This window comes from Eleutherodactylus coqui, chromosome 12 (assembly GCF_035609145.1).
Source record: "Eleutherodactylus coqui strain aEleCoq1 chromosome 12, aEleCoq1.hap1, whole genome shotgun sequence".
NCBI lineage: Eukaryota > Metazoa > Chordata > Amphibia > Anura > Eleutherodactylidae > Eleutherodactylus > Eleutherodactylus coqui.
In genome coordinates this window covers 125,566,162-125,589,620 of record NC_089848.1, presented here as the reverse complement: position 1 = coordinate 125,589,620, position 23,459 = coordinate 125,566,162, and the positions used below count along the sequence as shown (strand labels likewise).

Here is a 23,459-nt window from a genome sequence, read left to right as displayed (position 1 = left end):
GGGTCCGTTACTCGAAACAAACTCTCGAGCATCACTGAAAGTTCGACTGGAGTAACCAGCACCCATAGGCGTAGCGTCAGGGGGTGCTGGGGTCACCATGGCGACCCGGCCCATGAGCTCAGGGGGCCCCGGAGCCGCCCTCCGACATACCCCCATGCACATTTAGTGCATTAATGGCTGACCGTTCTTTCCCCCGCATGAGGCGGTAGTCAGAACAGCCAGCCTGAGAGGAAAAGCAGGGAGGTACTTACATGGGCCGGCAGGGGAGGAGGGAGGAGGTCACATGGGATGGCAGGGGAGGAGGGAGGAAGTCACATGGCACGGCAGGGGACAGGGATCATGTTCTGCCCCCCCTGCTTCCTGCTGAACGGGGAAGCTTCTGAGTTTACCTCTCCTGCTGCTGCTGTCACATGGAGGAGAAGTGGACCGAGCCCTGGGGGTAAGTGTGTATCTGTGTGTGTGTATATCTGTGTGTGTGTATATCTGTGTGTGTGTATATCTGTGTGTGTGTATATCTGTGTATCTGTGTGTGTGTGTGTATATATCTGTGTGTGTGTGTATATCTGTGTGTGTGTATATATGTGTGTGTGTGTATATCTGTGTGTGTGTGTGTATCTGTATGTGTATATCTGTATGTGTGTGTGTGTGTATATCTGTATGTGTGTGTGTGTATATCTGTATGTATGTGTGTGTGTGTATATCTGTGTGTGTGTGTATGTGTGTGTGTGTGTATATCTGTGTGTGTGTGTGTGTATATATATATCTGTGTGTGTGTATATATCTGTGTGTGTGTATATATCTGTGTGTGTGTGTGTATATCTGTGTGTGTGTATATCTGTTTGTGTGTGTGTGTGTGTATATCTGTGTATATCTGTGTGTGTGTGTATATCTGTATGTGTGTGTATCTGTATGTGTGTGTGTATATCTGTATGTGTGTGTATATCTGTATGTGTGTGTGTATGTGTGTGTGTGTATATCTGTATGTGTGTGTGTGTGTGTATCTGTATGTGTGTGTGTGTGTGTGTATATCTGTATGTGTGTGTATATCTGTGTGTGTGTATATATCTGTGTGTGTGTATATATCTGTGTGTGTGTGTGTATATCTGTGTGTGTGTGTGTGTATATCTGTGTGTCTGTGTGTGTGTATATATCTGTGTGTCTGTGTGTGTGTATATATCTGTGTGTCTGTGTGTGTGTATATATCTGTGTGTGTGTGTATATATCTGTGTGTCTGTGTATATCTGTGTGTGTGTGTATCTGTATGTGTGTGTGTGTGTGTATATCTGTATGTGTGTGTATATCTGTGTGTGTGTGTGTGTATATCTGTATGTGTGTGTGTATATATCTGTGTGTGTGTATATATCTGTGTGTGTGTGTATATATCTGTGTGTGTGTGTGTGTATATATCTGTGTGTCTGTGTATATCTGTGTGTGTGTGTGTGTATATATCTGTGTGTGTGTGTGTGTATATCTGTATGTGTGTGTATATCTGTATGTGTGTGTGTATATCTGTATGTGTGTGTGTATGTGTGTGTGTGTGTGTGTGTGTGTATGTGTGTGTGTGTATATCTGTATGTGTGTGTGTGTGTGTATCTGTATGTGTGTGTATATCTGTGTGTGTGTGTATATATCTCTGTGTGTGTGTATATATCTGTGTGTGTGTGTATATCTGTGTGTGTGTGTGTGTATATATCTGTGTGTCTGTGTGTGTGTATATATCTGTGTGTCTGTGTGTGTGTATAAATCTGTGTGTGTGTGTATATATCTGTGTGTCTGTGTATATCTGTGTGTGTGTATCTGTATGTGTGTGTGTGTGTATATCTGTATGTGTGTGTATATCTGTGTGTGTGTGTGTGTATATCTGTATGTGCGTGTGTATATATCTGTGTGTGTGTGTATATATCTGTGTGTGTGTGTATATATCTGTGTGTCTGTGTATATCTGTGTGTGTGTGTATATATCTGTGTGTGTATATATCTGTGTGTGTGTGTGTATATATCTGTGTGTGTGTGTGTATCTGTGTGTGTATATCTGTGTGTGTGTGTGTGTATATATCTGTGTGTGTGTGTGTGTATATATCTGTGTGTGTGTGTATATCTGTGTGTGTATATCTGTGTGTGTATATCTGTGTGTGTATATCTGTGTGTGTGTGTGTCTCTGTGTGTGTATCTCTCTCTCTCCCTCTCCCTGGATTTACTGTATTTATTTGCACCCTTTACACGCAATTAAAAAACGCATCAAAACCGCATGCTGTTATTAATAGTGTCTGCAGCTCCTTTAGGGTGACTGCCCACTACATTTTTTTTTCACGGCGAAATTTGCAGCGTTTTTTTTTTCTGCAGGGGTCTATGGGACTTGTAATGCTAAAATAACGATCGCGCAAAATCGCAATTTACCGCAAAATCGCGGTTTTGCGCGATCGTGATTTTAACGTTACAAGTCCCATAGACCCCTGCAGAAAAAAAAACCGCTGCAAATTTCGTCGTGAAAAAAACCTGTAGTGGGCAGTCCCCCTAATACCGTACGTGGTCTTTATATACTGCATGCAGGTTTTTATGTGTCTTAATTGTGGTTCTAAAGTGCAACATAAACATGAACACCCCCCCCCCCCCAAGGCCGCTCTCACATGTGTTCAGAAAACGCAGCTCAAAATTGTGGCATTTTTACCGTAATTTCGAGCAGCGTTTTTGAACACAGGTTACAGCGTTTGACAGCGCTTTTCAATGCACCCCATCATTGTGATGGGGGATGAGATGTGTTACAAACCACAAAAATGCAGGAACAGAACAGACAGCTCTCGAAAATCACAGTGTTAGAAACACCATGTTCGAGCACAAATTTGAGTAACCTCATCGAAATCTCTGGGAGTGTTGTACCGCGGTTAGTACGGCACTCGGGGCGCTGTGCTCATAGCGGTAAAAAGCGGTGTGTGTGAGAGCGGCCTGCGGGGCTACAAACAAATCTTCATGTAGTGCAGGAAATGCATCATGTTTGGAAAGATTACGCCAAGGGGCAGATCATGTATGCAGCACGATCTAGGTATGGGTACGGGGGCGTGTGGGGTGGAGGGCCGGGGTGGAGGGGCCCCGAGCTGAACTTTTGCACCCGGGCCCCTGAGCCTTTAGGTACGCCCCTGCCAGCACCCGAGCATTTTGGTGCTCGCTCATCTCTAGTAGTGTCATACCCTGGTTCCCTTAAAGTCTTTTTGTATATACTAGGATTGTGTGGTGGCACAGATCTGGGGAAGCTACAAAAAATGTCTGATGCATTGAAAGTTCCCAAGAGCCCAGTGGCCTCCATAACTCTTAGATGGAAGAAGTTTGGAACAACCAGGACTCTTCAGAGAGCTGCCGACCCACCCAACTAAATAATCTGAGAAGAGGGGCTTTGTTAAGAGTGGTGACCAAGAACCCAATGGTCACTCTAGCTGAGCCCAAAGATCCAGTGTGCAGATGGGAGAAATTTCCAGAACGTCAACCATTACTGCAGCCTCCACCCATCTGGGCTTTATGGCAGAGTGGCCAGAAAGAAAACTCTCCTTTAGTAAAAGACACATGAAAGCTACCTGGAGCTTGCAAAAAAAAACACCTAAAGGACCCTCGGACTGAGAAACAAGATTCTTTGGTCTGATGACACCAAGATGGAACTTTTTGGCCTCAATTCTAAGCATTATGTCTAGAGGAAACTATGAACTGCTAATCACCTGGCCAATACCGTCCCTATAGTGAAACCTGATGGTGGAGCATCCTGCTGGGGAATGGGAGACCGGTCAGGACTGATGGAAAGCTGAATGGAGCAAAGTACAGAGATATTCTTAATGAAAACCTGATCCAGAGAGCAAGGGACCTCAGACTGGGCAGAAGGTTCAACTTCCAACAAGACAATGACCTTAAGATCCCAGCCAAGACAACACAGGAGGGGTTTAGGGACAACTCTGTGAATGTCCCCGAGTGCTCCAGCCAGACCCTGACTTGAACCCTTCGAACATCTCTGGAGAGACCTGAAAATGGCTGTCCACAGACGGCCCCCATCCAACCTGACAGAGCGTGAGAGGAGCTGTAGCAAAAAATGACAGAAAATCCCAAAGTCCAGGTGCAAAAGCCTTGTGGCATTATAGCCAAGAAGACTGGAGGCCATAACTGCTGCCAAAGGCGCTTCATCTGAGTACAGGGTGTGAAGACTTCTAAAAAATGTACAGGTTTCTCACATGATATTCTCTTTGTCATTATGGGATGCTGAGCGCGGAATGAAGGGGAAACTTGAATGTTTTTCTTTAATTTGCACAAAAACATAACAAGATGTAAAAAAGTGAAAAGGTCTGAAGACTTTCCAAATGCAGTGTGAGTAGAGCGCTCGGCTGCTTCCATCGGGGCAGACCCACTTCTGTCACTGCGCTTAGACTCTGCTGTAAAATGCACCAAAATTTCTTGCGATTCTAGATAGCAGCAAACGTATAGGGAAGATGCTGATGACTGGGGGGGGGGGAGAAGGGGAGGAGAGAGAGGGAAAGGAAGCGACCACAGGAAAGGGAGGGGTTAACTGGGAGTGAAGAAGAAGGAAGTAAAGGATTTCAGTCGGGACCAGGAGAAAGAAGAGTGAAGACGTGGACCCAGACGAGCTGCAGCATGGAGGAACTAATGGAGCGGATTAAAGATGTGGTGGCCAGCCAGGGCACTAGCTGGCTCGTGAAGATGGCCGAAGAATTAGCGAGACCGCCAGCAGCGGAGGCCGGGGAAAGCAGCAATCAACTTGTGTTGCCCAGCAGTGAGGAGCCCAGGGGAAGACGCGCCCGAAGCCGACCCGTTCTGCCCAGCAGCGAGGAGCCCAGGGGAAGACATGCCCGAAGCAATCCAGCGGTGCCCAGCAGCGATGAGCCCAGGGGAAGACCCGTCCGGAGGAGGAATCCACCCGCCCGTTTGAGCCCCAGCCCGGTGGTGAAGAGAGCTGTGCCGGTGAGGAGCCCCAGAACAGAGGGAGCGAGGAGGAGCGGTACCGCGCGGTCGCAGCGCGGCATGGAGGAAGCAGAGCCAATGGGATGCATCCGGGTCAGCGACGGTGAGGTTGAAGGGAGAGATGGACCTACCTTCGGTGTGTCGGCGAGGCCAGGATCGGGTAAGTCCGGCGCGGGAGGAGGTGTTCCCGCGGCTGTCGGCAGAGCAAGGATGGCGACATCGGAGCGCTCCCCACGTGGCGCGGCAGGCGCGCGTAGGGATACGCCGGGAAGATGTAGTCCCGGACGCGAAATGGCGGCAGCCGTTAGGGGGGAGATGCTGGTAAGTGCATCTCCCTCATCACGTTCAAGCAGCAGCGGGGGGGAGAGCAGGGGGAGGGAGGGGGCGAGCGCTGCACAGTGGGGGAGAAAAGGGGGGCTAAAATCACAGCGCCACGTTCTCGGGGTGCGGGGGGGGGGCCCAGCGGCGGCGGCCATTACGGGGCGGCAAATGACCGCTCCGGAACCCCAGAAGCCATAGGCCACCAAGTAGCCCAATATCATAGGCGCGATAGGCGCATGCAGGCTGCCGGCAGTAGTTATGAGCCGGCGGCCGGACACAGGTCCACAGCGCATGCCAGCGGTCAGCGCGAGCGCTTCGCTCATGGCAGGAGGCAGGAGCATAGCAGACAGCAGGATGCAACGGATGAGAGTCGATCAGCGAGCGAGATGGAGGAGTTTAGCAGCGCGTCATCACCGGTGGCAGGAACGAGGAGGAGGAGGAGCAGAGTCTCGCAGGCGGTGGCGCAGTTCAGTCGCTCAGAAGCGGTGTCGCAGAAAGCAAGACATGGCGGCCGAGGGGCGGCCGCACAAATTGCACAATACCCGTTCTTACGCTCACCGGCTTTTTCCGCAGGTAGTGGTGAAGGAGAGAGATTGAGCAGATCGAGGGATGGAGTTTCGGCCTACGGGGCTGCAAAAATAAGGACTCCGAGTGGCCGGGGTGTTACCAGCGGAGAACGACACACGGCGCACCGACCCTACGGCCGATCATCACTGCCCGCACCCAGCTTTCCCTTGGCGATGCCGGAGGACAACGAGGCGGGTGAGTCGGTACATTTAAATAGAGTTTGGGATAATGTGCCCGGCGCAGGCCGGAGGGATGAGTTTATGTCAGCTTTGAGAGCTCTGTGTGATAATTATGAGAAGGAGAAGGGACTACCAGTGTCCCATAAGCAACCGGGGAGGTCGGCCTTGCCCGAGGTTGGTGGTCCTGTACAAGGACGGAAGAGTCTGCCTACGGGGGCAGGAGTGAGTGATGGTTTTAAATTAGCGGATTCGCTGTTTTGTGGTGTAGCCCCGCTGGATGCCGGGCTGGAGGAAGAAGTGGTGAGTAAAATAATAAATGGTGGTTACGTAGACATTTGGTCACTGTTGTCGGCCGAACATGTATCGGTCGACAAGGAACGTTTTTCAGAGCGTGGAAGTGAGAAAAAACCTAAGGTGGCTAAAACTTTTGGGAACGGGCTACAGGCCTTTTTGATGCTGGCGCACGTCGTGTGCCGTCAGTATCCTCAGAAAGGACCTGAGATGCTTGTCTACATCAACACGATCCACAGTGCATATAAGTTGCACGGGGGGTCGGCTTGGTGGAGATATGACGAAGATTTTCGTCGCAGGATAGCGGGCTCTGACAGTGTCAGCTGGGCAACGAAGGCGACAGACATGTGGATCCAGCTGATACTGGCCCAGAAACCGACGAGACCTAGCTTTCATGGAACGGCCACAGGCGCCGGCGGACAGCAGACTCCTGTGGCCCCTAAGCCTTCTGGATCATGCTGGGCCTTCAACGAGGGCCACTGCCGTTTCCAGGCGTCGTGCAAATTCAGACACGAGTGCTCGATTTGCGGCGGGTCGCATACAGCGATGCGATGTTTTCGGCGTCAACGAGCGGCGGGAGTTCCCGGCACAGGGGCGAACGCCGGTGAGCGTTCAGTACCTGGAGCCGTGGCTCGACCGGTACCCACGGAAACCGGAAGCAAGCCTGCTTAGGGCGGGTTTTGCTGAAGGTTTCTTCATCCCACATTCTAACGCGCCTGCAGCGTCCTTTTGCCAAAATTTAAAATCAGCCCGCGACAACAAAGAGTTAGTAATTGAAAAGTTGTTAAAGGAAGTAGAGTTGGGACGAATGGCGGGGCCATTTGTGGAGCCGCCTTTCGGCAACTTGCGGGTTTCTCCTTTGGGCTTAGTACCAAAGAAAGAAACAGGCAAGTTTAGACTCATACACCATTTATCATACCCGTCCGGGGAATCCGTTAACGACGGGATAGCAAAGGAGCAAGCGGCGGTGTCATATGCGTCATTTGACGGGGCAGTTGAGTTGGTTAGAAAAGCGGGCAGAGGTGCATGGTTAGCGAAAGCCGATATAGAATCGGCTTTCCGCCTTTTGCCGGTTCACCCGCAGTGTTTCCATCTACTGGGGTGCAGAATTGAGGATCAGTTTTTTGTCGATATGTGCCTGCCAATGGGCTGCTCGATCTCTTGTTATTATTTCGAGGTTTTCAGCTCATTTTTAGAGTGGATGTTAAAGGTTGAGACGGGCAACGCATCGGTATTGCACTATCTAGACGATTTCCTTTTTGTTGGTCAAGCTAATTCGACGGGTTGCGAGTTTTTACTTTCGTCTTTTCGTTCTTTAATGCGTAAGGCAGGCGTGCCTTTGTCGGTCGAAAAAACAGTGGGCCCAGTGTCAAGGTTGAGTTTTTTGGGGATCGAAATTGACACAGCGGAGATGATTTTCCGCTTGCCCGACGATAAAGTGGCGCGTTTGCGACAAGTGGTAGATTTGGTGTGTAGTTCGAGGAAGGTTACACTTCACCAGCTACAAGTTTTGGTAGGCTTAATTAACTTCGCGTGCAAGGTCATTCCGATGGGGCGAGCTTTTGCTCGGCGGTTGTCATTGGCAACAAGAGGGGCAAGAGAGCCCCATCATTTTATTAGAGTGTCGAAAGGAATGAAATTGGACTTGCACGTATGGAGAGTCTTCCTCGGTTCTTTCAACGGCCAGGTCATATGCCCGGAGGATGAGAGTCCAAACGAGGAGATCGGTTTGGTGTCGGACGCAGCTGGATCACATGGTTTTGGAGTTATATATGGTAACCGGTGGTGTTGCGCTGCTTGGCCAAGTTCTTGGAAGCAGAAGCAATGGGTAAAAAATGTGGCACTTTTGGAAATATTCCCGTTAATGGTGGCAATGGAGATTTGGGGCCAGAGGTTGGCCAATAAAAATATCTGTTTTTGGTCCGATAACCAGTCGGTGGTACAGGTGGTAAACAGACAATCGTCATCATCAACGTTGGTGCTGGCGGCATTACGCCATTTGGTTCTACGGTGTTTACAGCACAACGTAAGATTTAAAGCTCGATATGTACCGGGTTATTTGAATGCTACTGCTGATGCTCTTTCTCGCTTTCAGATGTCAACATTCAGGGAGCTGCACCCGACGGCGGAGGTCGAGGGGGTATGTTGCCCTGCTTTCTTGTGGGAAATGATAGAAGAGAGCTGTTAGCTCTCGTAAAGATGTCAGTTTCAAGTACCACATGGAGACGGTATAATAACGTATGGAAAGAGTGGATAGCAGCAGCGGGTGGACGGTTTCCTTCGGAAGAAAGAGCGAAGGCGGTAACTTTAGACACACTAGCGGCAATGCGTAAAAAGGGGGCGTCGGCGGACGCGGCCAAAAAACATTTGACGGCGGTGGCCTTTTTAATTCGGTTACACGGGTCGAGGGATGTGACTAAAGATTTCGTTTTCGGACAAATTATTAAAGGGTGGAAGAAGGACAAGGTTATAAAGGACGGAAGGAGACCGATCACGTTCGAGTTACTAAATGCTATGTTAGAAGTGCTGGGAGAGGTTTGCGAGGAGGGCTCCGAGGCGGAGCTTTTCCGAGTGGCCTTTGCAATTGCCTTTTTCGCAGCAATGCGGATTGGGGAATTAGTGTCAGCAAGTAAAAGTAGACCTGGGGGACTGATGTACGGTGACGTATTAGTTGACAAAGACTGCATTAAGATTGGCGTTCGGAGATCAAAAACAGACGTTTACGGGGTTGGAGAGTGGCTCAGGATAGGCAAATTGGGAACAAAATGGTGTCCGGTAGTTTTGATAACGGGTTTTTTGGAACGCCACTGCGGAACGGGCCCGTTTTTGAAGCATGCGTCGGGCCTCCCGTTAACTAAATACCAGTTCACAGCAGTCATGCGCGGTAGCCTTAATAAATTGGGATTAAATCCAAAGGATTTCGGATCACACTCATTTAGGATAGGAGCTGCGACGTCCGCTTTTTCGTGCGGCATGGGTATCGAGGGTATTAAAAGAGTGGGTCGCTGGAGATCAGATGCGTACAGGTCTTATGTGCGACCGGACCTTAGAGTATTAATATAGTGATACATTGGTTGTGATGTTCTTTTCGGTGTATGTTTTCTTTGTTTATTTACAGTTACGGATTGGTCGGTATGGGTGATAGGCCACTCATATATATACTGGGCCGAGAGGAGAGCCAGAGATAGGCCTATCGGAGGCAATTTAGGCCTCAATGTTCCAGTGCATTGGAGAGGGATTAGAGGTTTGCAATGGCCCAGGCTGCTCCAGGAGGTAATGAGAATCAGCAGTTGGGAGAATGATAAAGTGATACTAGTCATTCATGCAGGTGGAAATGACCTCGGAAAAATAAAAGTAGCGGAGCTCATTTCCTTAATGAAAGAGGACATTTTTCGTTTTAAACTGTTCTTTAAGCGGATGGTAATTGTCTGGTCAGACATAGTGGCCAGAAGAATCTGGAGGGAAGCGCGAGATAACGAGGCAATCGAGCGAGTACGGAGAACGGTTAACTTCAGGATATCGAAGCACGTGCAAGCCTTGGGCGGAATAGCCATCCGTCACTGGGAGCTGGAGAGAAGAGAGCGCGGGATGATGCGGGGTGACGGGGTTCATCTCAGTGAGATAGGGTTAGATATTTTCCTGTCTAGGTTGCAGGATGGGGTCGAGTCGGCGTTATTGCTGGCATGTGGGGGGCGGAGTGCAGCATAGAAATATGCTGCATCCTTCGTGGCGGTAGTTAGGACTTCCATGCCAGCTAGGAAGGGTAGGGCTTTACAGGCCGGTAAGGGCCTTCTTACGCCGCAACAAGTTTCAATAAAAATGGACATTTAATTGGCATGGAAGGTAAAGAGAAAGTTAATTTACGTTTTGAAATAAAGTTATATGGTTAAATAAAGGCTGTGGCCTACCCACAACAAGCCAGCAGAAGTTGTACTTATTCGTTATTTAGTTGGGGAGCTAAAGTAAGTGTTAAGTCCCCCCAGTCTAGATAGCAGCAAACGTATAGGGAAGATGCTGATGACTGGGGGGGGGGAGAAGGGGAGGAGAGAGAGGGAAAGGAAGCGACCACAGGAAAGGGAGGGGTTAACTGGGAGTGAAGAAGAAGGAAGTAAAGGATTTCAGTCGGGACCAGGAGAAAGAAGAGTGAAGACGCCCGCCCGCCCGCCCTTTGAGCTAAGGGGGGGGGTGAAGAAAAACAGTGGATTAATGTTAAAGTAGATAGGAAGTTGTCACAGCCGGTTGGCGGTAGTTAGGACTTCCATGCCAGCTAGGAAGGGTAGGGCTTTACAGGCCGGTAAGGGCCTTCTTACGCCGCAACAAGTTTCAATAAAAATGGACATTTAATTTGGCATGGAAGGTAAAGAGAAAGTTAATTTACGTTTTGAAATAAAGTTATATGGTTAAATAAAGGCTGTGGCCTACCCACAACAAGCCAGCAGAAGTTGTACTTATTCGTTATTTAGTTGGGGAGCTAAAGTAAGTGTTAAGTCCCCCCAGTCTGGCACATAAACAAGTTTTAATCATATTTATGAAGCAAATGCACCAACAATAATGCACTGCGTCGTGTTCGAAAATGGGGCGTAACTAATTGTGAAAGACAGCGGCTTCAATCTGACAACGTGTGTCAATATTCTGGCGTAACATTATACCGCACAGTAAGCCAACTAATAGGCCATATAAAGCGGGACTAAGAGTACCTAAAGGTGCGGCGCGTGTACCATCCAGCGTGAGGCGCTGTGATATATTCTGTGCGTTTATAGACTGCATGGTCTACATTTAGGCCGGGCTCACTCGGACGGATTTGGATTGCGATCTGTGGTAAAACACGGGGATTGAAAGGCATGCGTTTTCCCTTTTTTGGTCACACTCGCGGATTTGTTATAATTCATCAGTCCTCAGGAACGGCGAGTTGTGGAGCACCAGCGCTGTATTTGGCTGCTATTGAATGCATGCAGCGCCTGTTCCCCCACGATTCCTGACATCCTCCTCCGACCCCTCTCAGTGATGAGTTGTTTCCGTCCACAGGATCCCCTTTCAATGATGTTTTTCTTGATCGCGCCATTCTCAGTATACTCTCCAGACCGCTACATGACAAAACTACACACAGTTGGCAGTGAGCCCCCGGCTAGTCTAGCACCGATGACCGGCCTCGTTGGAAATCACTCAGATTGCCAGATTTTCCCATATAATGTGGAATAATACTGAAACTGATCCACGGAAAACTGGACACGTGATTTTATGCCGCCCTCCGGGGTCACGGGGGGAATTTCTATACAGAAAAGCATCAATCATGAGAGGATCGGGGGCTCCAATAAACGGGGCCACTCGGTGTAGGTTCTGCCTCCCTATTCTACACTCCGGCCATTCTTCATAAGGTCTATAATTGCATTATCACCCAGGGTCTGATATACTGAAGGAAGCGTATTAGCTGCAGATGTTCCCATGTCTAATCCCTATAAGTCACCTAAGCCGTTGACTGATCTCTGCATTTGGCAGGAAGGTAAAGGCCGCGCACCCTTAGGAACCTCTAGAAGCTCAAAAAGAAATCCAGCTGGTGGCCCTTGGGAGCTTACGGACACAACACTGCTCTAGTACAGACAGGCTTCACTGTCGCATTGACACGGCTGCATGAGGAGTTGTACTTCCTAATGGCCGCACTCTGGGGTCCATATAATGTCTTGTGGAACTTTTATTACGTTTTTGGGGAGGATAGATAAGAAAAAAACCTGAAATTCGGTCATTGTTTTTGGGTTTTGTTCTCACAGTGTTCACCATTTGGTAGAACTACCTGATAACTTTCTGATCTGATCGACACGATTACTGCGATTTCAAGTTTATAGAGTTTTTTTTTTTATTTCTTGCTACTTTTGCACAATAAAAACAAGTTTTAAAGAAAAACAATTGAATCTGCATCGCCACATTTTTATTTTTCGGGTAATGGAGCTCTGAGAACTTGGTGTTTTGTGGGAGGAGTTGGGTTTTATTGGTTCCAGTCTCAGGCACATGTGACTTCTGCATTGCTTTTTCTCGCATTTTTTGGGAGGCAAACAAAAGAAAAATAGTAATTCTGGCGTTACTTCTTTAAAGTATTTTTACGGCGTTCACCATCTTGGATGAATAACAATATTTTTATTTTCTGGGTCGTTATGCACACGGTAATACCCATTATGTGCGGCTTTAAAAAAAAAGATTATTTTTGGTATTTTATCCATCTAAAAAGGGGTTTTGTGAGGAAATATGTGAATTTTTTAAAACTGAAATTCTTTCTTTATATTAAACTTTATTGCACTTTCTTGACAAACTTTTTTGGTCCTTCAAGCGAAATGCATTAATTATGTAGTGCATTCTAAGCCCAAGACAGCAGCCTATTATGTCTGCCTCCAGCAGAGTCTAACAGGCTGAGTTACATGGCAGACATGAAAGCCTTTGTGCGGCCTTTGGCTGCCATGGGCACCCATTGGTACCTTGTAATCACACTGCCAATGGCTGAAAGAAAGTGCCCCCTCCCCTTGTCATCTGCCTACATGCTACAGTTGCCACTGTGTAATTCATCTGTGGGGTTCAACTGCCAGGATCTGAGGTTTCTCCTCTCCTGGCTGTTAGAGCAGGAGCCTTGCTGTCAGTAGTCAGCCAGGCCACCGCCAGATATATGTGTAGGTTTAAAGTCCACTAGTGAGGCCAGTATAAAGTTATATTGGTGGTCACTAGCAAGAACTCTATATGTGCACTTATAAATATGAAGCATTCTGGTTCACCGCCACCCCTAGTGGTAAAAGAGAGATATGACTATGGAAAGGGCACTATCAACTCTACAACATACTGAGGCCTCATGTGCACTTTTTAAATTTATTTCTGTATTAGTTCCTTTTAAAAAGAGGTCTTGAACAGAGTACCAGGGTTTATACATCAACACATTGTAGAAGGGGATTCTTTACTGTAAGAGCAGTGAGACTCCCGACCGTTCTGTCTGAGGAGAAAATAGTAATGGTGAATTCACCCGAGTTTAAATAAGGCTTACAATCATTTCTCGGGTGTGATAATATACACCACTATAGTCACTAGCAGTGTCAACCTTAGGTAGGATGAATTTATTCCTTGTCCCCAGTTATAAGAAGCAAAGTGTAATATATATATATATATATATATATATGTACACATACATATATACACACACACACACACACAGATACGCAGTGTGCTTATATTCCGCTTGACATAAGCAAGACAGCAGCGTCCCCACACCACAACAGCTCAGTGAATAAATACTGTACCAGGACCAAGCTCATAACATAACTACAGCACCAGAACTAACCTCAGTACAGAGATACAATATCAGAACCAAACTCATAACATAAATACCGCACCAGAACTAAGCTTGTAACATAAATACAATAGCAGAACTAAGCAATTGTGTTGCAGGGGTTCTGATGGGCTGATAATGACAACACAGCCAAGAAGAGGATGATTCATGTAGTTCCACAATTTACTGTTGCATAAAGGAAGAAGATCGTTTGGCCTGGTGGACCCCCCACAAGCTGTTGGCTGGTCTCCTCTGGGGCCGCAAAACATTTATCCCAATTGCTAGCTTCAAAGTAAGGAAGGACATTGCTTTGCTAAGATGAGGACAACTAGCTTTTGTTTCATGGGCATCAGCATAGCAGGACATTAGTGGGTTTGTGTGAGTTGTTTATATTTACCTCTCCCGCCTCCCACTGTGTTCTGTGCCGGTTACTCAATGGGGAAGGGGTTGTATCGAAATGTTTGAACCCCTCTATGCTAAAGTGTATTGTTTTTATGTTACTATGAAAGAAGAAAGTTTTGGAGGAAGTATTGCATTTGGGCCTCCTCAGCCACAGAGAGTATGGGGACACTTGGTCCTGCTGGTTAAATGTCTGCGCTGATAATGAGATGAAAGCTGAGAGGTTTTCTGTACAGAACAGAAAGTGCTAAACTGTTATTAGTCTTAGAGGTCGGTGTGAGAACTGCAGGATTGTAGAAAAGAAAAATCACCTAAATTTTTAAAAAAGTATATTTAATATAAAAAACAGTTTTTTACAAGTGGTCATTTTTTGATAACCCTCTCTTGAAGTTGCTAAATCAGATATTGTTGCAGTCAGAGAAAGGTCTATGCAGCAGGAGCAATTATATTATTAGTGGAGATGAGCGAGCGTACTCACTAAGGCAAACTATTCCAGCGAGCAGTGCCTTATGCTAGTACCTGCCCGCTCGTCTCTAAAGTTTGGGGTGCCGGCGGGGGAGAGCAGGGAGGAATGGGGGGGGGGGGGGGGGGATCTCTCTCTCGCTTGAGTAGTTTGCCTTAGTGAGTACGCTCGCTCATTTTTAATTATTAGGCTTAATGATCTGTGTGAGAACGGCAGGATTTCAGGCTTTTTTCTATGCAGCAGGAGCAACCAGCCTCTGATCCCTCCCTGGTAAGAACTTACCAACTAGGGGGCGCCTCACAAGTGGCTTCCTGCATCCATATAAAGACCTGCATAGTACTGGTGATGTGGCACACATGTAGCTGGAAATCTTGGGGTCATTTTTTCTTTTACTCTTTTGTTTATCTAGGACTTTAGTATTTACTCGCTATAAAAATAAAATCCAAGTCTGGGCAGGAAGCCTCATGCGGTCGCTTTGCTGGCATCTAATGTGGTATTCGGCACACGGGGTAAATGAACCTGAATTCACAGTTGTCATTTTTTGTGTGATTTAATATTCTAGAAGTTGGGCTCAAGTGCAGCCGTCTATGAAATGACACCTTGACACGACTGGTTTGGGACTCGCACCAATCACAAGTGCACATTTACTTATTCATAGAAGCGTCTCTGCGCTGAGCTGCCAATGTCAGTCTAGATTCACATCAAGAGACAGTCGACGGCAGAGCCAGAAATAGCCCTGGTGACGCACAAGCAAGCGTTGACTTAAAAACAGGCCTTTCCTTTTATCCGCGGCCCGCTATCATACGTTAATATTCATCGGCTTCTTTTTTTACTTGAAAGCAACGGTAGAGAATAAAAGGTGTTACATTTAAAATACACAGGTTACATTGTAAAGCCGGGAAGAGATCTACGGAGACACGGCAGGGGGCATATATCTAGTCCGTGCCTCCAGTGTTCTGCACTGAGCCGAAGGGAACAGATGGGAGCTGTCACCGACAAGAAAGTGACTTTACAGCAACTCATGTTATGTTGCCACATGTATTTCTACTAGTGCCGACCTTAGGCTGGATAGCCCCCTGTACAAAAAAAATGTTTGCGCCCCCCATAATAAGAAAATAAACATATAATATATACTGCAATGATAAGCAGAATACTGGCAGACTGCCTATGTAGACAGCAGCAAGATAGGAGCATACCCACAGCCGAACATTTCAGAGAATAAATACTTTACAGAACCAAGCTCATAACATAAATACAGCACCAGAACCAGGCTTGGAACATATATACAGCACCACAAACAAGCTTAGTACATATATACAGCACCATAACCAAGCTCAGTACATAAATACATCAGCATAACCAAGCTTGTAACATAAATACAGCACCAGAAACAAGCTCAGTACATAAATGCAGCATAGGAACCAAGCTTAGTACATAAATACACCACCACAACCAAGCTTAGTACATAAATACAGCACCAGAAACAAGCTCAGTACATAAATGCAGCATAGGAACCAAGCTTAGTACATAAATACACCACCACAACCAAGCTTAGTACATAAATACAGCACCACAACCAAGCTCAGTACATAAATGCAGCACCAGAACCAGGCTTGTAACATATATACAGCACCACAAACAAGCTTAGTACATATATACAGCACCATAACCAAGCTCAGTACATAAATACATCAGCATAACCAAGCTTGTAACATAAATACAGCACCAGAAACAAGCTCAGTACATAAATACAGCATAGGAACCAAGATTAGTACATAAATACACCACCACAACCAAGCTTAGTACATAAATACAGCACCAGAAACAAGCTCAGTACATAAATGCAGCATAGGAACCAAGCTTAGTACATAAATACACCACCACAACCAAGCTTAGTACATAAATACAGCACCACAACCAAGCTTAGTACATAAATACAGCACCAGAAACAAGCTCAAAAAATCAATGCAGCACCAAAACTATGCTTAGAACATAAATGCAGCACTAGAATCACGATCAGTATATAAATACAGAACCAGAATCAAGCTTAGTACATAAATACAGCACCAGCACCAAGCTTGTAACATAAATACAGCATCATAACCAGGCATCTGGACTGTTGAAAAAGGCATCCAGGCAGAAACCTAAACAGAACCACAAACTTTCAATGATGATACCTGCTTAAACAGGTCTCCATTTCAGCAGCTCACTATGCGCAGCCCCCCACCTCTTTCAATCTGTTAGATTTCTGCAGCAGCCAATGTTTGGCTGTTTCTAAACACTGAATAAAGCAGCCCTTTCTGCCTCTATCTTAGCAGGAGGTCACAGCAAAACCTGCTTCTTCTGCTAATCACTTAAGTGTAAACAAAGGCTTGTCTATCATGATGTCTGTAACTGATAAAATTCCCTTAGGTTGCATTCACATGGCCGACTGCGAGTTGTACCCAGGATTCACTCCATCCATGTTCTGTGTGATGTGAGGGACACTGCTCATTACATATGCCATTGTGCGATACTTGCAAGAAAATAGGGAATGCAGCAACTTTTCAAACTTGCACCATCAGTCCAAGTGAAAAAAAAAAACAAAAAAAACCCTCATGTAAATGAACACACTCAAAAGGATGGTTTCATTTTCCGTGCGAGCTCTGTCTGTCTCAGACACAAACAGAACTTGCGAAGAAATATTGGCCATGTGAAGTACATGTTTATATGTAATGACCTGGACTGGCATTACAGAATAGAAGTACTTTATCTGCAAGTTAGAAAAACTGTTCTAACTACCAGTTCATTTATCAAAGTGTAGCTATGCTGGACTTCAGTTAATAAGAAGAGGGAGTCAGGATAGGGAACTAAACAGTTAATGGTGATTAGGCAGTTCATGGTCATAAATCACATAGCTTCTGAGCTGTGACAATCATAACAGTGTTAGAAGGCGGAAGCAAGTTTAGTCAGAATGGAGAGAGATGGAGAGCAAAAAGCAGGGGGAAGAATCGCCACAGCCATGCTGCCCTTTCCCCTGTCCTGCTGTAATTAGAGACACGTTATGTAAACTTTCAAGCAACCTTGTGTGCATCAGTTAGTAAATCACCCCAAAGCTGAGAGAAAATCTTTGTTTTTCTACACCTGACTACCGTTCAAGCCAACTCTGCTTTCTACCGGACAGCAACATAGACAAAGCTTCAGACAAGCAGTAAAGAATCTTCATAGAAATTTCGTGAGTACTAGAGAAATATTAGCTAGTGTTTCAGGTTGGCAAAACTGGTAGTGGAGTTTATAAGGCGTTTTCACATTTTGTCAGTCTCTCTCTACAGCTCCCCCCTTAGCTCAGATGCTGCCTCCCCAACGCCTGTTTATCTGTGCATAAGGTGTTAAACTGTTTATATATGCAAGTTGTATATGTAATTTGTTGGTGTTTAAGATTATTGCAGACAGCCACGTGCAGGAAAGTAAATGGTGTGCCTGTCGTTTACTTACATATATGTGTTAGTCCTATTTCACTATGAAGCGTTTTTAATCCAGGCACTGGCGTCACGATCGCCTTATTCCATTAGTCGTCCAAATGCAGTTGTATACCTTTAATGGTGAGCAAGATTACAAAGAGCGTGCTGCACTGATTGCCACAGTGACACGGCTCCGCAGTCACATCTTAGAAACCGCACAGAGAGTGCAGGTCTCTTCCTGCTTTTCGCATATGCAACATGGATTTGTCATAGGCAAATGGCAGAAACTTGTGGCTAGTGGATCTGCATGAAGACTATCCCTGTTGTAATTCAACATGGCCAAGCCAAGGCTTCTTGACACAAAATCTATGCCTTAAAGGGAATGTGTTATTAGAAAATTACCTATTATATAAATAACATTTTTGAATGAAATTATATTTTTCAAAAAATTTTGTGTTTTTTTTTTAATTTTCACAGTCTTTAAAAATTCTTAAATCATACATTTTTCACACTGACCACAGAAACTAATACTAGTCTGCCACTTCCTGATCTTTAGAGAAAACGTTTCAACAGTCATCTCACTAACATCACAGGCAGGATTACACTTAGAGGTGACACCTATATATAGATAACACAGGAACCAACATTCACAATAGGTGATGTCACAGCTCACCTCCTCTACCTCCCTGCACACTGATCTAAGCCTAATAAGAGTCTGATATTTCCTGTTCTGTATAGACAACGTCTCAGCTGTCATCTCATTATCTTCACAGAGAGGTGACACCTATATGTGGATAATACAGGATCCACCATTTATAGTAGGTTGTCAGCTGTGACTATTTACTCTTCCTCCCTGCACAATCACCTCTGCACAGATCACAGAGCATGTCTAGCACAGTCCCCCATACAAGTCTATGAGTCCTCTCCTGTCCATTGTACGAATGACCCATGAAGCTGCTGTAAAGCATTTCTCTAAATGCTTTAAAGCTTTTAAATGCGGCTCAGGCAAGATGGCCGCCCCTTTAGTCATACATGGACAACAGAATACAAAAAGGCTACAGTCAGAAAATAAAAACAGATATGGAAAATCGGAAACGCTTCTTTGTCTGGTTATAATCAAGTAAAAAGAATTGGTGATCTAGTCCCTATAATTCTAACAGAACCCTACACCTGTGGACATGGCCTCGCGCCTCCTTCACGTGAGCGTTGCGATTTCATGCTGGCTGCATTGCGGCCAGAAAACGCATGAAAAGGAAAAAGTCACAATCAAGATTTGCGTTTTCTCGTGGATTCACACCCCGCAGCGTGGAAATTCCTCGGTCGGCATAAATTCTCAGAAAGACGTCTGATGCCTAAATAGAGGCAGCTGTCATCTTTTTGCAGCGCTGGACGCGGCTAACCCCCCCCCCCCCCACCTTTGTCGGCCGCTCCCACAGCAGCCTATGGAGCCTCCAGCGTATCTTGGCCAAAAGATAGGGCAAGTCCTATCTTTTCTGTCCGCATATCAAATCTGCCACCATATTCAGCCGCAGATCTCCTATTATTCCCGGCTCATTTGAATGTCCTGCCAGGTTAATAAGCGCTCAGTGTCCCAGAATTACATGTCATCATCACTTACAATCCCTTTAACTAATCATGTGACTTGCTATTTCCCCATAAGCTACACCGCACCTTCCCGGACCAATGACAGATGAATAAGGCCCATTAGTTGGTGGAGCTCCTGCGGCCCGCTCTGCGCCTCTCCATGGCTGCGATGTTATATGAAGGTGTATGCAGCTTCTCCCCCAATTCCCCGAGTCGGATCACGGAACTGAAAATCTTTCCCACGGCAGGACTGACGGGCTGGACAATCTGGGTCACAAGTCACCTATATAAACCAAACACTCAATTTTTAGGTGCGTTTTTCGCATTTGATGCGTATTTTGAAGTCTCATTGAATGGCAAAAACGGATGCATTTTAAATACACGTCGAGGAGACTGGGGTGCTGGTTCCCATTACAAACCAATGGGGCGCGTCTCGTAAGTGTGAATACATGCCACAATGTGCAGTGTGAGGCGAGCGAAGGGTACGGCTGTTTTGGGAAATATACTGTTCTTTTACAGTTTTTCGGTATCTTTAAGGGTGTATTTTGGTGAATATCCTGCCACAATATGCTTACAATACGCGCCCCGTTCATACGAAAGCACCTCCCTGTCTTGATGACATGTTTTTTCCCGACGCACTCAAAATCCGCATCACGGAAAAAAAGAAGTGAGATGCCACTAGATTTTTTTGCTTTCCACGTCCGTTTTTGCCCTAGAAATTAAATAGGACTTTAACATATGCGTCAAAATACGCATCAAATGCAAAAACCGCGCCTAAGAACCAAGAGCGCTCGTGTGGCTCATTTAGGCGAATTCTCACATGGATTTTTCTGCCCTGTCACAATGCAGTGTGAACGTACCGTAAGTGGGGCCGACCGGAGGAATGAGTTGTGGTGTAGTGAGAGTACCAGAGGGGTCAGTGCTCCTGGAAGCACGGTGCGTGTCATCTGCAATAGTCCTATGTGTTTTAGATGCTGTTAGACACTCTTTTGTCATGTCAGTCAAAGGGGCGTTGCAGTGCAAAATGGGTGTGGCCTAAACAGCACCAAAAATTGCACCAAAATTTTAGCTCGACTTTTGCTAGAAACTAAACCAACTAAAAAGTGGTCTAAACTTAGACTACAAACTTATAAAAACCAACATATTTATAAATCAGCGGAGCTGCTGTGGTACACCTGGAGCATTGTGGCAGTCTAGTCCACGTTTGTACTGTAACTTTTGGACAGCCTTAGTAAATAAGCCTCATTATTGGTGATGTACAGTATCTGGCGGCACTATGCAACATAGCATGTACAGATGGGATTACAAGGAAAGGTAACACCTATGTCTAGATAACATGGGATCCACCATTCACAATAGGTGATATCACAGCTCACCTCCTCCCCATCCCTGCACAGGTCACAGAACATGCCCACAACACTCTCCAGTAGAAGACAATGCGTCCCTTCCTGTCCATTGTGCCATAAGGCTGCTGTAAAGCATATCTCTAAATGCTATTAACTACAGCTTGGGCAAGATGGCTGCCATCATGTACGGACAATAGAATAAAACTCTACAATCAGAAAATAAAAACACATTAGTAAAAAACAAATTAAAAAATGTCTAATTTTAATTCGTCAAAGTGCTAGATTCCCTGCGGTCACGATGCGAGGGTTTTCTAAAAAGGATTGTCCGGTGACAGCCACTATTTTTCCCTTTATGATGTGTCAGTGAATGGTGGGGGGTGCAGGGGGGGGGGGTGAGACCTCTGTGACCCCCCATGATTGTTTAGAATCATCTGTAATGCGCTCCTGTGAAGCTGACATAACCCGGAGACTGCTCTGCATATAATGATGGAACAACGCCTTCTGCGCAGCGACCTCCTCGTACAGCTTCTATGTTCAGGGTTAGAGGTTGCAGCATGGAGCGGCCGGCAGTAATTCAGTAATGACGGAGCCCTTATTACAGCCGGTCAGCAGACATCGCTCTTTATAGTCTACAATACAGCACATAATATTAAATCATATTCCACAAGACAGAAGAGTGATAACGGAAGAGAGCATCAATACAACACACCGTCTGAGCAAAGGGGGTGAGACACCCGAGCAGGCATCACAAGGAGCATCTATTTCCATATCTTAGTACTTGGTCGGGCTCCTTTGGCCCTCATGACATTGGATATTCTCCACAGCATACTTTCTGCTTAAGTCTGATACACTTCAGATGGTATTTCCCTCCATTCATCCTGCAAAAGTCTGGTGAGTTCTCTCAAAGAAGATGGACGCTGTTCATATTTCCTGACCCAACATTTCAGTTTGTCCCAAAGATGTTCAGTAGGGTTCAGGTCGGGACTCTGTGCAGCCGGTCCAATCATGGAAAATCCATATCCTCAGACCAGCGTGAAACATCCTTAGATTTGTGACAAGGCGCGTGGTCTTGTTGGAAGTATGGCCGACCATATCAGAAGTTAGTAGAACGTATACCACAGAGCATATCCAAATGTCATTAGGGCCATCATCTCATTATCATCACAGGCAGGATTACAGTGATGATCAGCTAATTCCCAGCACTGCCGTCAATGAACGCTGTCAACAATAGCAAACAAGACCACTGCTGATCGTGATGGGAGCTGTGCCTGCACATCAAACTGGGCGGCTACAATACCGACAGCGCTCTCTGCTTCTAGTGCTGTTCCCAATGACAGCGGTGCTGGGAATCAGCTGATCACCGGGGATCTAAAGGGACAGACCGATATGCTATTGATGACCTGAGGATAGGTCATCAATAGTGTAGAGGTGGACAACCCCTTTAAGAGGCCCCTATGATGCATGAGAAGACACCAGCACTATAAATGGCACATATTTGGTGAAGGGCCTGCGCTCCGACATGTACCAAGCTAATGGTAGAGTTGGAAGGGACCCCATCGGGTCGGATCACTAAGTCATCCCAGACAGATGTTTGTCCAGCCTCTGAAGACTTCTACTGAAGGAGAACCTGGACACAAGATGTGATACGGGGGAGCATCGAGGCTCTAGTACCCTGTTGTACTGCCTCTAGCTTGGATACAAGATGTGATACGGGTCGCATGGAGGCTCTAGTACCCTGTTGTACTGCCTCTAGCTTGGATACAAGATGTGATACGGGTCGCATGGAGGCTCTAGTACCTTGTTGTACTGCCTCTAGCTTGGATACAAGATGTGATACGGGTCAGCATGGAGGCTCTATTACCATGCTGTACCGTCTCTAGCTTGGATACAAGATGTGATACCGTCGGGTATGGAGGATCTAGTACCATGTTGTACGGCCTCTAGCTTGGATACAAGATGTGATACGGGGCATGGAGGCTCTAGTACCCTGTTGTACCACCTCTAGCTTGGATACAAGATGTGATACGGACAGGCATGGAGGCTCAAGTACCCTGTTGTACCACCTCTAGGTTTAATACAAGATGTGATACGGATGGGTATGGTGGTACCATGCGGCGGTTGCTGGTCCTCCCGGGGCGGCGGTGCGCGGGGTCCCACGAACGGGGCGCATCCCCCCAGCTTGTTGTTTGGCTGCCAGGGGCGCGGGTGCCTGGCTGGTGCGGTGTTGGTGGCGTGCGCGCACCTGTGAGTGCAGCTGCCGTGCACGAACTCCCTTTTGCTGTTTTCTGTTGGGAGTTGGCTGTCTCCCTCTCTCTGCCCCGGGCGGAGGCTTTTGTTTAAAGGTCGGGCAGAGACTAGCAATCACTGCCAGTTATTGGTTTCCCTCAGTGTGCTAGCTAGTCTGCCTCTGTTGGTCTCCTGCTTCTGTCAGCTTGTCTGCTGTACCTTACTATTATCCGCCAGATTATTTACATCTGCCTTTTCTGTAGGTGTTCTACCCTTTCCATCCAGGTACGCCAGCGTCCCTTTTTCAGTCCCTAGTTAGAGTAGGGACCGCCGCCCAGTTGCCCACCTGGGATTAGCCAGGAGTGGAGGCAAGCAGGCAGGGACAGGGGTT

General features: G+C 46.5%; 2 protein-coding genes across 4 annotated transcripts in view; one reads left to right on the top strand and one right to left on the bottom strand.

Moving 5' to 3' along the window:
- The window catches only part of CACNB2 (calcium voltage-gated channel auxiliary subunit beta 2), a 136,626-nt gene that overhangs the window by 70,551 nt on the left and 42,616 nt on the right, over nt 1-23,459 (bottom strand). The gene's annotated exons all lie outside the window — the stretch shown is intronic.
- Nucleotides 5,532-10,642, top strand: LOC136586442 (uncharacterized). Its single transcript, XM_066584527.1, has 3 exons — nt 5,532-6,035; nt 8,406-8,450; nt 9,429-10,642. Exons 1-3 carry the CDS (start codon nt 5,660-5,662, stop codon nt 10,016-10,018), a joined length of 1,011 nt encoding a protein of 336 aa, XP_066440624.1. The 5' UTR covers nt 5,532-5,659; the 3' UTR covers nt 10,019-10,642.